General features: G+C 39.6%; 1 protein-coding gene across 1 annotated transcript in view; it reads left to right on the top strand.

Annotated features, from left to right (window-relative positions):
• Nucleotides 1-12,672, top strand: part of smyd3 (SET and MYND domain containing 3) — a 64,229-nt gene extending 51,557 nt beyond the window's left edge. Inside the window, exons 7-12 of the mRNA XM_026379016.1 lie at nucleotides 2,905-3,007; nucleotides 3,549-3,659; nucleotides 6,559-6,646; nucleotides 7,359-7,533; nucleotides 12,040-12,148; nucleotides 12,373-12,672. Coding sequence (XP_026234801.1) covers nucleotides 2,905-3,007; nucleotides 3,549-3,659; nucleotides 6,559-6,646; nucleotides 7,359-7,533; nucleotides 12,040-12,148; nucleotides 12,373-12,489 — 703 coding nt within the window. The 3' untranslated portion in view covers nucleotides 12,490-12,672. The remainder of the gene's footprint in view (nucleotides 1-2,904; nucleotides 3,008-3,548; nucleotides 3,660-6,558; nucleotides 6,647-7,358; nucleotides 7,534-12,039; nucleotides 12,149-12,372) is intronic.
• The last annotated feature ends 3,611 nt before the right edge of the window (nucleotides 12,673-16,283 follow it).

Raw genomic sequence — 16,283 nt, 5'->3', positions numbered from 1 at the left:
CATGTGATTCTTTTCTGGCATCTGTGATTGAAACAGACAGACACACACACACACACACACACACACACACACACACACACACAGACACAAAAGAAGGAAGTATGCGCTGTAATCCTTGTATTGAGTCCTGCGTGAATGGGTTTGGATTTGGCCCGACGTTTCACATGTTGTTAGTGTTGCACAGTGCTACACACACACACACACACACACACACACACACACACACACACACACACACACACACACACACACTGCAGGTATCCCAGCCAGTTTATCTGGCCTGTGTTGTGGTGTCAGATGGTCACAGCTCAGTGTCTATGTGCGATTTGTGTCGAAGCTCATCCATACGCTATGGGCCCGTTTTTGCCGGATGGTCCCCTGCCTATTCATATTTTGGGTTGCCTAGCAACCACGGGGCTTGCAGAAGAGAGGGGAATTACAGTGGGAGGCTACACCTCTGTTCACACCATCAGTATATTCATTTTTCTCTCTGTTGTGTGTCAAAAACTATTTTCTCATTTGTCTACTTTCTATCCTCTGTCACCACTAAGCTCATCCCTCACCCTGTCTGCCTCTTATTCACCGTTAATTGGCCTTTTGGAACTATGATGTACAATCCTGTCTTCTGAGCTCTTTATCAGGTGCTAAATGATTCACATGTGCATTAGCAACACACACCTATGTTCACTTGTTGTGCTCTACCCCAACTGTGTGTTTCATCTCAACTCAGAGCAACTTAAACCCATGTGTAGCTGCAGCCAAATCCTCACACAGATACCCTGAAATGAAAACAGGAGGAAGAGATTAGCTGACAATAAGAAACAAACACCCGAGAGATGTTTATTGGTTGTTCAACACTCAAAGGTGTTATGCAGCAAGAAGAGTTTTATTAGTCTGGAGACTGACGGTTCCAGCAGAGAAAACTCTTGTCTTTCAATGACACACCTCGATTGTACACAGGTGATTATTATTTTAGATCTGGAATTTTTTAGTGCGCCACTGTTTAAAACTTTTTTTACTTAAATTTAAATTAGTAAAGTCGTCACACAGAAGAAAGAGATAACGATGCCAGACAGTACTCAGGAGAAGAAAGTCCTCAGTCTGTTCTTTTATTAAATATCATTAATAAAATTAAGAAACATATTCCTGCTCTCTCTTTACACTCACAGCCATGTGATGTTTCACTCAGATAGTCTCAGTTATTGTGAGCAGATATTGTTAATGTGAGATGTGGTTTAGTTAATTAATCTAATTAGTATGCTAATGAGCTGCTCTCTGTCAGATAAAAGCATTGTTTGGGGGGCTTGATTTCCAGTTGATATTCAACCTGCAACTTCCTCACGGTAGAACAAAGCCAGGGGGGTACTGGTGGTTTTACAAAGGCTACACACACACACACACACACACACACACACCCTTCATGTCTTTCTCCCATTGTTTTTCTCTTTGAATATGATAAACAAAAACCACCAAAACAGAGGCAGTCAGACCTCCTCAGTATTTTTTCCCATGTGTGCAGTGTGACATTGAATGTTTTTTATAGGTCGGGGGGGTTATTGGTGCAATAATAACATGCACATCAAGTACTTTGCTGTTGCTCACAATCTGACAATAATCACAATTTGACAATAAGCTAAATTAACTGAATTTGTTTTATTTTCACCAGCACACATTCTCTGTAGCATCATTTCAATAAGCTTAAACAACGTCATCATTTATTTATTTCCTTCTAGAATTTGATTCATTTCTCACCAAACTCTTTCACAGATGATCAGATTCTCAATAGTTAAGGTCTGACAGTGTATATGCAAACACAGAACATTATAATGCATTAGGTCGTGTGTGATCAGGTGTAAATCACCTTTACAACCAGAATTTGGAGACAGATTTCCTGTGATTGCCTCAGAAATCAGTTTCTTTGTGATTTGAATAAAACCACAGTTACTCAATACTGGTAATATTAAAAGCGAGCAGAGAAATGTGTGAAGTATAAATATAAACACTCGTGTTTGGCATCAGTGTCTTGATGCTGACACATGTCAGAATCAGTTTGCATGTGCACCAGTGAGAGGAAGTGTTATGTCTATTATAAATTTGGGAAATTAGTCAAAAGCCTTTGTTGTGACAGAAGTGGAGTACCCAGTGTTTGCTGATTTATGTGTCTGTGTATGTCTAAGAGTGAGGAACTGATAGACCCACAGAAAGAAATGAAGAGTGACATTTGTTGTGACAGAACCAGAGTCCTCATTTTGTCATACTGTGCAGGGAATTGCTGTGTTTATGTGTCTAACTTTTTGCCTGGTTGGTTCATTTGAGCACCAATCCCAACTTGTTGGTCCATACGAAGGATTCACACGGTGACTAGTCAGCGATATCTAACACCACGAACAGCACTTTGGACACAGGGATACCAGCCAGAGTCTTCTTGAGGGACCTTTGTCTCTCAATATGTCCGTTTTTCTTATTTTCTCATAAATGTGTTGGCACAAATTATCATTTCAGTCAACGCTGCTCTCCGTGATTTGAGAAACCACCAAACAGTTGGAGATGTGACAGTTGGTGGCTCAGCAAAATGAGGCTACTTACTTGGTGTGCTGCTGCAGATGCACAATGGCAAACAAGGGACACTTGAAAAGATGGGATGTGTTACCAAATGTACCAGGAAGAGTTTGTAGAAACAATGTGAAAATTAAAGATTTAATCACAATATTTTTCTCTCCCTCCTGCTTTCTCCTTTCCCGTTTTGCTTCCATTTATTTCTACTTCTATCTGTCTTTCTCCATCCATTCACTCTCTTCCGCCCTCTCTCCTCTATCTCTTCCACTTTCCGTCACTTCTTCTTTTCCCACCCTCTGGCGCTCGTTCTCCCTCCTGCCCCTCACCATCTTGTTTGCTCTCTCTCAGTCTATCTCTGTTGAACCATGACTGTAGGCCAAACTGTGTGATGGTGTTTGAGGGAGCGAAACTGCAGCTCAGAGCTATTCGGGATATCAACCCAGAAGAGGAGGTATGACCAAGAAAAAATGCTCATCACGTGGAATATGACTGTTTTTATTGACTGTTTCTCTTCTCCCAGGTTCTTTATTAGCATTATTTATTTAATGTTATTTATTTGCTGTTTTTATAAATGGGGGAGCTGAAGCTTTGGGCCATTTTGAATGATCTAACAATATTTTCATTGGACGTAACATCACTGCTGTTATTGTCTGAACTTACTTGTGTAGTAGTGGTAGTAGAAGTAGTAGTAGCAGTAGTAGTAATAAATACTGATTGAAGTACACTGAACTCAATGTTATTAAAAGTATAAAAAATTGTAGGCAAAAGAAATATCACTTTAACACAAACAGGTTGACAACTCCATACATCATCATCCCTCCTGATTAAATGTAATGAGATGCATCCATGCCATCTGGAGTGAGACACACAATTTACTCCTTACACCGATTCACTTTCAAGTCCTGTGTCGTAGGCAAACCGAGGCAGATTTAGCAAAATTAATATAGAAACAAATATAAACAATTAAATTCTGTCTGAAACTATCCGTCCAGCTAAGTATAAGCTACATCGAGACGCTGTCATTGACTGAAGATCGACAGAGACAGCTGGAGGACCAGTACCACTTCACCTGTCACTGCCAGCGATGTGACTCTAAAGACAAAGTAAGACACACACAAATTACACAGTCACACATTCACTGCTGATATTTCAGAGTTGTGCATATTTTTTGTCATAAAAAACACAAACTAATCCACTAGCTATGTGTCAATGCACATAATCATCCAAATATAACCTGTAATCAGAGTCAATCAAAGTTGTGTTACAGTTTTAAAATTTTCTGTCATTGTGCAAAATCGCAGCAGATTTTTTCCTCTTCTGGCTGCAGTTGAATGCATTTCTTTCTTTTTTTGTTCAAATATAATGACCCTTGAACAAACCACTTGAACCTAAATGCTCCCGTGGAGCTGCTCAGTGGCCTGCGGGTTAGATTTAGGTTGTTCTGGACAGCGTCCAGGTGTGAATGTAATGAGTATGGTGCAGTATGAAAAACAATAAAACTTCTGTATGTTGGTTGAAAATCGAAGTAGAAGTACTGCACATATCTTATTGATTCTTATGCATAACTGTCTAAATCTAATTATGACTGGATCATTATTATGCATTTAAAATATTTCTCAAATTACAGAAACACACAGTCACAAACACCCTTGTATTTATTTATGCATGCAAATGTTTTCCCTAAACCAAACCTAATGCAAATTTCTTAATCTTTTAACTCTGCAGAAATGTTCCTGCAAGGTGTAAAATGTGGTTTTCATAAGAACAGAATTTCAAATACACACAGACTTCTGATGTGCCACTGTTGGCTTAGACACAGTGTACCCTTTCCTGTCCTCTCCTCCTTTTTCTCCTTTCCTCTCACATTCTGTCTTATCTCCTGCTGTCCTCCTCTCTTCATCACTCTGTCACGCTCCACCTCTTCACGCACACACCTCTCCTTATGCCCCCTCTCTCTGACCACCTACTGAAAAATGGGAAAAATTATCTTGTCTTTCAGCTGCAGTTTTCTTTTCCACCCATCTTAATCCACTTCATCTTTCTCTTTCGCTTCATCTCTATGTTTCCTGCCTTTATTTTTGTCTCTATCTTTGTTCTCCACGTGTTAAGACACTTTGGTCTTACTCAGCCATGACACAGCAGCACTCAGAAATGTATATATATATACAGTGAGGGAAAAAATTATTTGAACCCCAGCTGATTTTGTAAGTTTGCCCACTAACAAAGAAATGATCAGGCTATAATTTCAATGGTAGGTTTATTTGAACAGTGAGACACAACAATGACAAAAAAAATCCAGAAAAATTCGTTTCAAAAAGAGTTATAAATTAATTTGCATTTCCATGAAGGAAATAAGTATTTGATCCCCTATCCGTCAGCAAGATCTCTAGCTCCCAGGTGGATCTTATACAGGTAACGAGCTGACATTAGCAGCCCTCTCAGCTCGTTACCTGTATAAAAGAGACCTGTCCACAGAAGCAATCAATCAATCCAGATTCCAAACTCTTCACCATGGCCAAGACCAAAGAGCTTTCCAAGGATGTCAGGGACAAGATTGTGGACCTACACAAGGCTGGAATGGGCTACAAGACCATCGCCAAGCAGCTGGGTGAGAAGGTGACAACAGTTGGTGCAATTATTCGCAAATGGAAGAAACATAAATTAACTGCCAATCTCCCTTGGTCTGGAGCTCCATGCAAGATCTCACCTCGTGGAGTTTCAATGATAATGAGAACGGTGAGGAATCAGCCAAGAACCACTCGGGAGGAACTTGTCAATGATCTCAAGGCAGCTGGGACCATAGTCACCAAAAAAACAGTTGGTAACACACTACGCCGTGAAGGACTGAAATCCTGCTGTGCCCGCAAGGTCCCCCTGCTCAAGAAAGCCCATCTACAGGCCCGTTTGAAGTTTGCCACTGAACATCTGACTGATTCAGAGGAAGACTGGGTGAAAGTGTTGTGGTCAGATAAGACCAAAATCGAGCTCTTTGGCATCAACTCAACTCGCTGTGTTTGGAGGAGGAGGAAGGCTGCCTATGACTCCAAAAACACCATCCCCACTGTCAAATATGGAGGTGGAAACATTATGTTTTGGGGGTGTTTTTCTGCCAAGGGGACAGGACAATTGCACCGCATCAAAGGGAGGATGGATGGGGCCATGTACCGTCAAATGTTGGGTGAGAACCTCCTTCCCTCAGTCAGGGCATTGAAAAGGGTCGTGGTTGGGTACGCATGACAATGATCCAAAACACACGGCTAAGGCAACAAATCACTGGCTCAAGAAGAAGCATATTAAGGTCATGGAGTGGCCTAGTCAGTCTCCAGACCTTAATCCCATAGAAAATCTGTGGAGGGAGCTGAAGGTTCGAGTTGCCAAACATTGGAGAGGATCTGCAAAGAGGAGTGGGCCAAAATCCCCCCTGAGATGTGTGCAAACCTTGTGGCCAACTACAAGAAACGGCTGACCTCTGTGATTGCCAACAAAGGTTTTGCCACCAAGTACTAAAGCACGTTTTTCGAAGGGATCAAATACTTCTTTCCTTCGTGGAAATGCAAATTAATTTATAACTCTTTTTGAAACGCATTTTTCTGGATTTTTTTTGTCATTGTTGTGTCTCACTGTTCAAATAAACCTACCATTGAAATTATAGACTGATCATTTCTTTGTTAGTGGGCAAACTTACAAAATCAGCTGGGGTTCAAATAATTTTTTCCCTCACTGTATTTCTGAGTGCTGCTGTGTCATGGCTGAGTAAGACCATATATATGTGTATATATATATATATGTGTATATGTGTGTTTGAGAAGAGAGCACTCAACTTATACTTATAACTTTTAACTTAAATTAACTACTATACTGATATTTATTTTATTCAGCCTGCATTTGTTCTGTTAATTCTCCCTTTCTGTCTTTAATCTTCAGATGATGATGGCAGGCTACTGAGTTATGACCCAGATTTCTATTTGGTGACAGCTAACCGTTGCGTCTTTTCCTTCTTAGGAGGAACTCATGCTCATCGGTGAAGAAGCAACATGGCAAAAGTTGAAGGAGGCTCTTCCCAGACTGGAAGGACTGAAAGCAGAGTCGGGTATCCTTCAGTGGACACTAAGCTTTGCCATCATTCATCACACATCTTTAAATGATGATCGCTTATAAATCACACCAGGTTTCCCCTCTGCCCACATTTCACCATCCACTGTGTTGTGACAGATAATAGTGTTTCAGAGTCAGATGAGCTGATGTGTATTCATCCAACAGACCGCAGTGAAATAATAAGAAAGCATAATGTTAGTGCTATATTGAATAAATCAATTAATAATTTATGTTTAAAATATACATGAGTCACTGGTAATAGTTTGTAGTGTGGCTTATTAACTGATTAAGAACTTACAGTGTTTCAAGCCTGTAAAGCATTTTTTACTCATTTGAAATTCTGCAGTGAAACCTATTTTATAATGTCACTTGGTATTTGGTGTTTTCATGTGAGGAAAATAAGAGATCATATATATCATAACCTAATTTGCACAACTTAGCAGGTGGTTGTGCCAAAGAAAATACAGTTATTAAAAAAATCTCCTTTGTAGGAGCATTAACCAACAGACTTACCTAAAAGTCTACATCCAACCACCAACTGGTTTCTGTTGTTTTACTAATAGATCTCAGGCAGAAATGTGAGGCTGCACAATCCAAATGTGCTTCTTTTGTGCAGGTCTCAGGCTAGCTGTGGTTAACAGAACCAGTGTATTATAGTGCTTTGTGCTTTATTTAACACCTCTGGTGTTCCTTAAGTGACCTTCCAGATTGGAAAACACTCTTGGACAGCTGTAGTCATTTGTTATCAACTGTCTGTGGCGACGTTCCTGATGAAAATCTCTACAAACTCAGAATGACTGACATGGCTTTAGATGCTTCCATCCACCTGGGACACTGGGAGGAAGCTCTGACATACGGAGAGAGAACACTTTCAGTGTACAGGTGAGTCATTTGTAGGACATGCGTGCAAATCTGATCATGTTTTAGGTCATGCTCATGCAGATATTTACACTTTTAAGAACCCCTTTACATACAGGCTTTAAATCTGCATGCCAGATTACAGTAAATGGCATCAGTAGTTTTCGTTTTCTGGTTTAGGTTGTCTTGTCCAACCCTCACACCCCCTACCTCTTCTTTTCTGCAGCATGTTTCACTTTCCATCGCTCAAGCTCAACATTATCCCTGCCGATTTTATGTGTGTGTGTGTGTGTGTGTGTGTGTGTGTGTGTGTGTGTGTGGGAGAAGAGAGACTAATTGATCTTGTGTGAAGGGCAGAGCTCTAGTGGCATAGGCATGCTCTCTCTCACTCACACACTCACACACACACCGTGAACAACATATCCACAGGAGAGAAACAGCAACACAGCCCATCAATAAATAACTAGCCAGAGCAGCAGCGAGAGAGAGAGAGAGATGTTGATGAGAAGAAGGGGATGGAGAGATCCGTGTCAGTTGAAAGAAACAGAGAAAAATGTGTCTCAAGGAAGCAGAGGCAAAACCAAAGTGAAGGATGGTTGTCGGGATTTTGAGGGGGGAGCAGAGAAAGTGGCTGGATAAGGATAGAAGTGAGAAATTAGAGGTGAGGAGGAGATAAAAGATAAAGAAGATGGGGTAGCGGGTGGGGTGGGGTGAATGGTGATCAATAAAGAAGAGTGAAGAAGAGGAGACAGAAATAAAGAAAGTAAAAGAAACACAAGGAAAAGTGGTGTAAAGTAGAGAAATGGAGATAAGTGAGGTATAACATGAGGAAAGGACGAATAGAGGCATGCAGTGAGCATTAGCCTGGCAAAGAGGGGAGACAACAATAAAAGAAGAAGAATGAAAGAGAGAGTGGGAGGAGGATCCTCCATATTCATCTCCTATCTTCCTCTGGGCTCTTCAGATGGTGGAGAAGAAAGATAGCTGCAGGAAGACTCTATCTCTCCTCTTTTTCCTGTCTTTCCCCTCATTCTGTATTCCTTTCTTCTTTCACGCTCTCTGCAGGTCTTTTCGATTTCGCTCTTCAGTATGTGATATGCAGAGTTTCTCTGTGCATGTGTGAGAATAATGCACCCTTGCTGCAGGCGGTACATGCCTGGCTCTTTGGATGTGTTGTATATATGTGAATGTATGCACATTCATGTAATCATGAAAACATGCAAATATATGTGTATCAACAAGTGTTTTCTGTTTGCAGGAAGCAGCTATTTTGATTTCTTTGCATGCATTTCATTATTCGGCTTCACTGTTTCCTGTCTATAACGAAAAAGGTCCCATTGAGATTTCTCAGGGCTTCTTTTACTAACGTGTCACAAAATAACTCCTGAACCGCTTTAAAACCACAAACTGAAGTCGATTGTCTTTTGGTGAGGCTCCAAACCTCTGTGTTAGGACTCATCAGAAAAGATATGTTGCAATTATTTGTCAAATACGGGGAAATATACTTGTTAGTCATTAGAATGAAAATGTGAAATTAATCACTTATTAGTAATCCCCAGTAATTAATTTAATTTAAAACAGTTTAGTTTAAGAGTCAGTTTAATAGTTAAACTACGTCTTAAATCTTATTTAAATGTTCTTTGTCTGGGTAACAGATGCATGCCAATGCTAAGTTTGTTAAACTGAGACAATACAGAGATAAAACTACTGTTTCATTGGACAAAAACACAATCAAATTAGGAATCACTCATCTTTCTCTATGTTTTTGTTCTACTTCTTTTGGTTAGAAAGATAATCCTTGTTTCTCTCTCTACATCATCAGGTCATAGATCTTTTGTTCCCAACAAGAGCCTCATTAGTTCCACTGCATTTGCCTGGAAATGCTGCACTTTTCCACTACTATTAATTTCTCCCTTCAGTCCTTTCTATTACTTATAGCCAGGAGCTATGGCTTTCTAACTAGCTGCATACAACAACACTGTATTTCTCTTTAATTTTAGGGAGGGGAGAAATCGGCAGACAGCAAGTTAATGAAATTATTTTAATTACTTGTGTCGGTCTGCATGCAAAGAGAAAATATAATTGGCGTTTGGATTTGATGCTGCATGTGTGTGTTGTGGCAGACTGGATTAGTTATTTAGTAATTAAATCAATATTGTAACTCGTTATTATTCACAGAGCACTAATATTGTTGGTTTGGTCTTTGAACTTCCTGTTTAATGATTCAGTTTTAATCACCAGGTGGGGCATCACCTCTGTAAGTGGTTAAGATTGTCACTTAGTAGGAATGAAGGTAGGAACAAGTGGCCTGTTAGCATCATCTAGAAGCTATAGATGTAAATGTACTCCTACTGAGGCCAGGAAGTTAATTAACTTTCATTTCACTCCTTTCAGAAAACAGATTTTCATTTGACGTCAGAGTGAAAAACATTCAGCCAAAGAAAGTTGCTGTTTTCAGTCCATAAAGAAATAATTAAGATGAATGCTCCATTAACAGCAGATGCTGTGACGTTTCTTTTTACTATTCTACTGAGAGAATGTTGAACCCTGTGTTGGTGTGTTTACTCTGGAGAGAAGTGAAATCTGCCAAATGCACCAGGTTATGGAGGGTGAAGTGGATTCAAATTGACCTTATCTATGTTTGAAAGCATGGTCGTACATTATACTGGTCTGTATTCACGTGTCTGTGTTTACTTACAAATCTTTTTATTCCTGTGTGAGAACATAAGACACAGTGAGACTGCACCACACAAGACATTTAAATGGAGTGAGAGAATGAAACCGGATAAGGGGTTGTGTTTTGTCTGTGAACATTTTCATGTATCTGAAAAAGGTTACGAGAAATAAAAAAAAAAAAAAAAAAGCATTTTGTATTTGTAATCGAGAGAAAACAGCAAATAGAGGAAAGAAAACAACAGAGAAGAGGAATGAATGGGAAGCATTAGAGGAGAGAGGGACAGAACCAACACGACCAAGTTTAATCCCTGCCGCTAGCGAGGCAAGAAGCACAAATATAAACAGGTAGGAGTGAACTAGGAAAAAGAAGGAGAGATTAGAGGAGAGGGATGGAGAAGAAAAGAGGATAAATGACACTGAAAATGAAGTAAATGAGTGTTTTGGGAACTCCAGTGTTTGCAAACAACAAAGCTGCTTCCTGAAAGTCCCTGGTGTATATTTACATTCATCTTTGTAGGACTAAGAATGTCCCAGTTCTTTCTGTGTGTGTGTTCATGTCTGAACTGTCTCTTAAAAGCATTTATGTCTCTACTTTTTCATATATTTGTGCATATGCACTGAATGTACAATGTCATTGAGCATGAATCAGCATGTATCACTAAGCATTCACATGCTGTGCATTCAAATACACAGGTACTGGATAAGCTACTACTCTCTTAAGAGAGTATCATACATAATATAATATACATAATACTGCTACCTGATGATTAAAATCTTGGCAATAAAAAGATGCTGACAGGAGAGCGAGTACACATGTTTATTTTGTTAATAATCAGTATATTCACACACAAATACACAGACACAGTGCACAGATGCATCGTGTACATGCTTGTGTACAAGTAGTGCGAGGCTATATATGGTAGGTGTTTGTGTGTTTTTCTACGTATCCCTGTTCTTTTTGTGCATTTACTGTATCTTGGGACTGTGTGTTGTATTTGTTGTGCTTCTCTATCTCAGTGACTGACTTTAAAATAAAAAGTCAGACACACATGCACACAGCTACATATTCAAGCAGCAATATTCAGACAAACACACATGCATAATGCATAATTTCACACTCTTAAATATTCTTACACATCTTTCTTGCTGCCGTGAAGATAACGCATCTTTCACACTCAGTCCTACCTGTATATGCACACACCTGCACACAGACAGTGACTGGCAAAGCAAATCGAATTAGTCTTGTCTATTTAATCATGTGTCTTGTTGTCTGAAGGGCATGCGGCGCCTGTCAATGATTTGCCTCATGCTTCAGAGGGGCAGAACAAATAAAGGTGAACAGTTAAGTGCATATTACACAGCCCAACAATCTTGGGAAAACGTTTGCCTGGGTGCTGTGTACAGGAGACTGAGGAACATTGTGGATTCTGTTCTGATTGTGCAATAGTTCTGTTTACACCTGCAAGGATCCTGAATGGGTGATGGGACTTTGTCAGTCTACATGTCTTTTGTGAGCTTGCTGAGGGCTAATAATCATGTCCCTCAGGGTGACAGCGCTGTTAAAATGAGCTATCAAGCCATGTATAACGAGAGGCAGAGCTGTTTCTGCATTTCTGGCAGTAAGTCATGACAGATCTTCCAGGAGGATCTGGAAGACTGGGAAGAGCGAAAGGTTACTCCGCTCAGACTGCTCCTGACCTGGATCTGGATACATGGCAGTAAAATAGTGGATTGAGGGATGGATTACAGCTAATAAACCAAAGTTGTGATGTTCGTAGGTATATACAGTGAAAGAAAGGAGTAAAACTATTCAGACATTTTACTGAATCACCTCCTCTCTTTGTTTTTCTAAAGACAATATTACCCTGATCCCCATCCGGTTCATGGAGTCCAGCTGATGAGAGTTGGAAAGCTGCAGCACTACCTGGAACACATCGAAGACGCTCTGGACACATTCAAACAGGTGTGAAGGATTAAAAACTGAGAAATATAAAGTGCTACAGTAAAATAAGATTAGAGTTTGTATGAAAGTGGTGCAGTTATTCTCATTTGTTACAATATTTGACTTATTTTTGCGTAAGGTGTGTTCAGACCCTTTGTAAACATGTAAATATTACAATTCCTACAGTACACTATGATGTAAACAGTACATCTGTTCTTCTAGCATGTTTGATTCTCCTCTTCCAGGCCTATCAGATCATGAAGATCACCCACGGTGAGGACCACCCCTTGACCACTGATCTATTGATGAAGATGGAAGAATGTCATTGTGAGATGGGTCAGCGGTCCTCCAGCAGTCACTAAGATACAATACAGCAAGACTACTACTTGATTCTTTTATACTGTTAATAACTGAATGAACTTAATTTCCTTACTGTTTTAATGCAGTGAGTGTTTCCTTTTCCTCTAATGTTTAGATTTAGGGGAAATAAAAAATTATATGTACACTCTTTGTGAGGTTTTATAATAAAATTGGCTTCGTGTAGAGTCTCGTGTTTTAATGACCAGAGTCACCAAATGACTGACTAAACACTAAGTAACATTGTGGACAGTTCATTTTCAGGCTGTCATATTTGAAGTTTTGTAGCCAGCCATTCTATGGACACACAAACCAATACAGTACATCCTGACTGTCGTGTGTGTGTTGAATCTGTAGGCGCCTGTGTCCTGTGTGACATCTGTAGATTCCATCGTGATGACTAATCTCACAGCCGTAGCTGCGTGTGTGTTTTTTTAGTAAAGTCAGGTTTTGAAAACATCCATCTTTCGTCTATACATATGCATCATGCACACTTCCCATGTTAATCCCTGTTTTTGTGTGTTGCTCTTGTCAGCGGATGACCTCCAGAGTGTGTCTGTGATGGACACACACACACTTCCCATGTTAATCCCCAAATTCTACCATTTGCAAACTGATGACAGCATGTCCTCTGAGGGGGAAACGTGTGTGTGTGTGTGTGTGTGTGTTTGTGTACTGGCGTGGCTGCACACGGTGAGGACCACAGTACTTTCAGTTTTAGCCCCTGGGAGTGGGGTTGGTGAGTGAATATATTTTAGGAAGCTGAAGATTTTTTGTCCAGACCGCACTTTCAGCAAGGCAGTAAAATCTATTAACACACAGACAATTAACATTAGCAATGTAACATGGGGATATTTTACAGCAGCTTGATCATTATACTGTCTGCATTTGTTATAAATGATCCCTTATATAACGTTTTACTAGCCGGACGTGTCCTTTACAGCTGCCCTGAAGGCATTAACTCAAATGAACTCAAAGGAAAAAGACGAGGTGTTCACCGTCATTAACAATGAACTCAACTTTCCTGTGTTATATAACAAATCTAATGATGTTTGTTTTCACCTTATTTTATCGTCCAAGCTAATTAGCTTTTATTTGCCACAGTTAGACACCAGGATAAAGTCTGTCAGGCATCACAACTACAGGAAGACAAACGTGGACGTATCTCTCAGTCATATACTACTACTGTTTTGTGGATTTTTATTCCACACTGTCATTGTGAGGACATTTTAGTGCTCAGGTTAAAATTAGGTGTAGGGTCGGCTAACAGTGGAGGTTGTGATGGTTTAATGTGGCCGAAGGAGCGAGGGAATGCATTACTGTAAATTCAATGACCGTCCTCACAAGCATGGGACGACACATTTGTGTGAAGGAGGATTAGAGCGATATGTTACAAATGAAAGGTTTTGCTTCTGTAAAACTCTCAGTCCTGCAGTAGTCGACATGTTAGAAACCTCAAATCCTTCATCCATCCTGGATTAGTCAGCTGTGGACTGTTCATTCTCACATTCAACCTTTCTGCTCTTGCCTTGAAATACACCAACTGTAGCTCGAAGGCATCTGTATTATTTTTCATATTCAGCTTTAAAAAAAGTTTGACACATAATAGTTATTGATGATTATTACAGAAACAGTGTGTAGAGTCAGTAACCACAGTATATCTCTGGGTCCAAATGTCATGATCATAAATTAGTTTTTAATAGTTTTTGACCAACAAGGTCTCCAGCGCATACGATATGAAGTAAATTTAAAGTTTTCATGATGATGAATACAAACAATTAATTGTCAATTTGTGTCTCTGTATAAACATTGCTGGAAATATCAAAAATATAGAATATGACCTTAAGGAAGGTAAAATGTGATTTATGTTATTTGTCTAGATAGATAGATGTTCGTTATTGTCAGAAACCAATTAAAATCACATTAGCGAGCCCCACCGGTACATTTGGTGACATGTTCCTTTATTACAAAAGCTCCACAGACTAATAATGGCCGTCACGTTCACAGTCTCTGGAGAGTAATTCCTGTAATGCCCTGTGCAGACTACACGATATCAGCCTTATAACAGCATGATCTATGTGTTTTTATTACATTCTGGACAACTTTGTAAATCTCACCAGGGCAGATGTACTCGTACTACTAGGATATGTTGGTTCACTTATTTTATGTTATTCTTACTCGCTATATTTAAATGTGCCATATAAATAACTTTGACTTACTTCCTAGTAGACGCAGTGCAGTGTTGGAGTAGAAATCACTTAAATGATCCTTTAAATGAGCGGCAGGTTAAATGGTACTTGTTGTTTTTTATTGGTGACCATTGGATTTAGAGTTTTTTGCCTTAATGTGTGGAATCAAAGGGAAAAGATTTCATCCTGTCTTACTCACTACTCTCTGGCTCTGTTGCTGTCTGTCTCTCACCCTCTCCGTTTCCCATCTCTCACCTCATAACGGCCATCAATTTAAATGTACTAAGGCTTTCCCACATCCCTCTGTCTCTCTCACTCCCCAGAGGCTTTCAGATTAAACTCACTGTTCACTGGTATCTCATCTCTCTCTTTCACTCACCCTTCTGCATTTACTCTCCCTCATTTTCAGCCTTCGATTTTATTTCGGACACACTCCCGCTCTCTGCTCTTCTTCCTCTGCACCATCTCACCTTTACATTCTCCTGTCCTATAGTCTCCCATTTTCTCCCTCCCTCTTTACCCGTACATCTCACCCGCTTATTTTTATTGTGTCTTACCTTAAATCCACAATGTGTTCCCCAAACAAAACCCTTGACTGGACAGACTTAACAGCAGTCGGTCTTTAATCCTCTCTCCTCTGAGCTCATTTTTTTATAATAACAGTGAGAGATGGTGGATTTTATCCCAGGTATCGTTTCTCTATTATCGTTCTGCATTTCAGGGTTCAGCGATAAGGAATTGGTGGATATTACCATATATTTGTGATAACATGATGCGTATTCCAGTGAGAAACGACAGCTAGTACTATTGAATACACGTTGATGGTAATAAACTTTGATCAACTTGGAGAATTTGTTGTTGGACAGTTAATTCCCAAACCAAAGTTGAAGCTCAGCAGTGTCTCTGTGAGCTGTTACCTTAAAATCAGCCAGTTAAAAATCAACCACAGCTTCTTGAAATCCAAATAGTTTGACGCCAGTTCTGCCCTCAGTCTAACAGGCGCGTTTCCCCCTGAGACAATGAACATTTTCTACTCACCTTTCTACTAGTTTTACAATTTACTCAGTTTTAGACTCGTTGATTTCCTAATAATGGATTGGAATGAGGTTGGGTTTTATGACCTATTAACCTACGACTATATCATCAGGTCCAAATTCAAATAATGAATCATGAAGTCATTACAAGTCAAAAAGTTGAATGAATTTTATTATTTAAGTAACAATCACTAGGATAAACAAATTCATATTTATTTACAGAAGTTCTTTCTGCTGTTTTCTTTTTTCCCAACAGTTTTTGAAGTGCTCTAAATCTGTAATGACATCTTATTACAAATGGCTGTTAACTGCCAGGACGATTCACTTAAATAAAACAATTACTCAGCTTTTACAAAGGCTAATTCGACCTAACAGTTGTTAAATTGACTTCAAATCTCAGGACAACAACAACAACAGGGACGGCTCGACTTTAGCAGGGAAATTAGCCTCGTTATCTCGGACAGGAAATGAAAGTCTTCCACTCGCCTTGGGTAAATAATTTAGCTGACAAAATAGAGCACCAGCACATTTTCTGAACAGTTATGTCATATTGCAGTATTTGTCAACAATTACCCA

Source organism: Anabas testudineus, chromosome 3 (assembly GCF_900324465.2).
Source record: "Anabas testudineus chromosome 3, fAnaTes1.2, whole genome shotgun sequence".
NCBI lineage: Eukaryota > Metazoa > Chordata > Actinopteri > Anabantiformes > Anabantidae > Anabas > Anabas testudineus.
The sequence above is the reverse complement of the archived record's forward strand: the minus strand, read 5'-3'. Positions and strand labels throughout refer to the sequence as shown.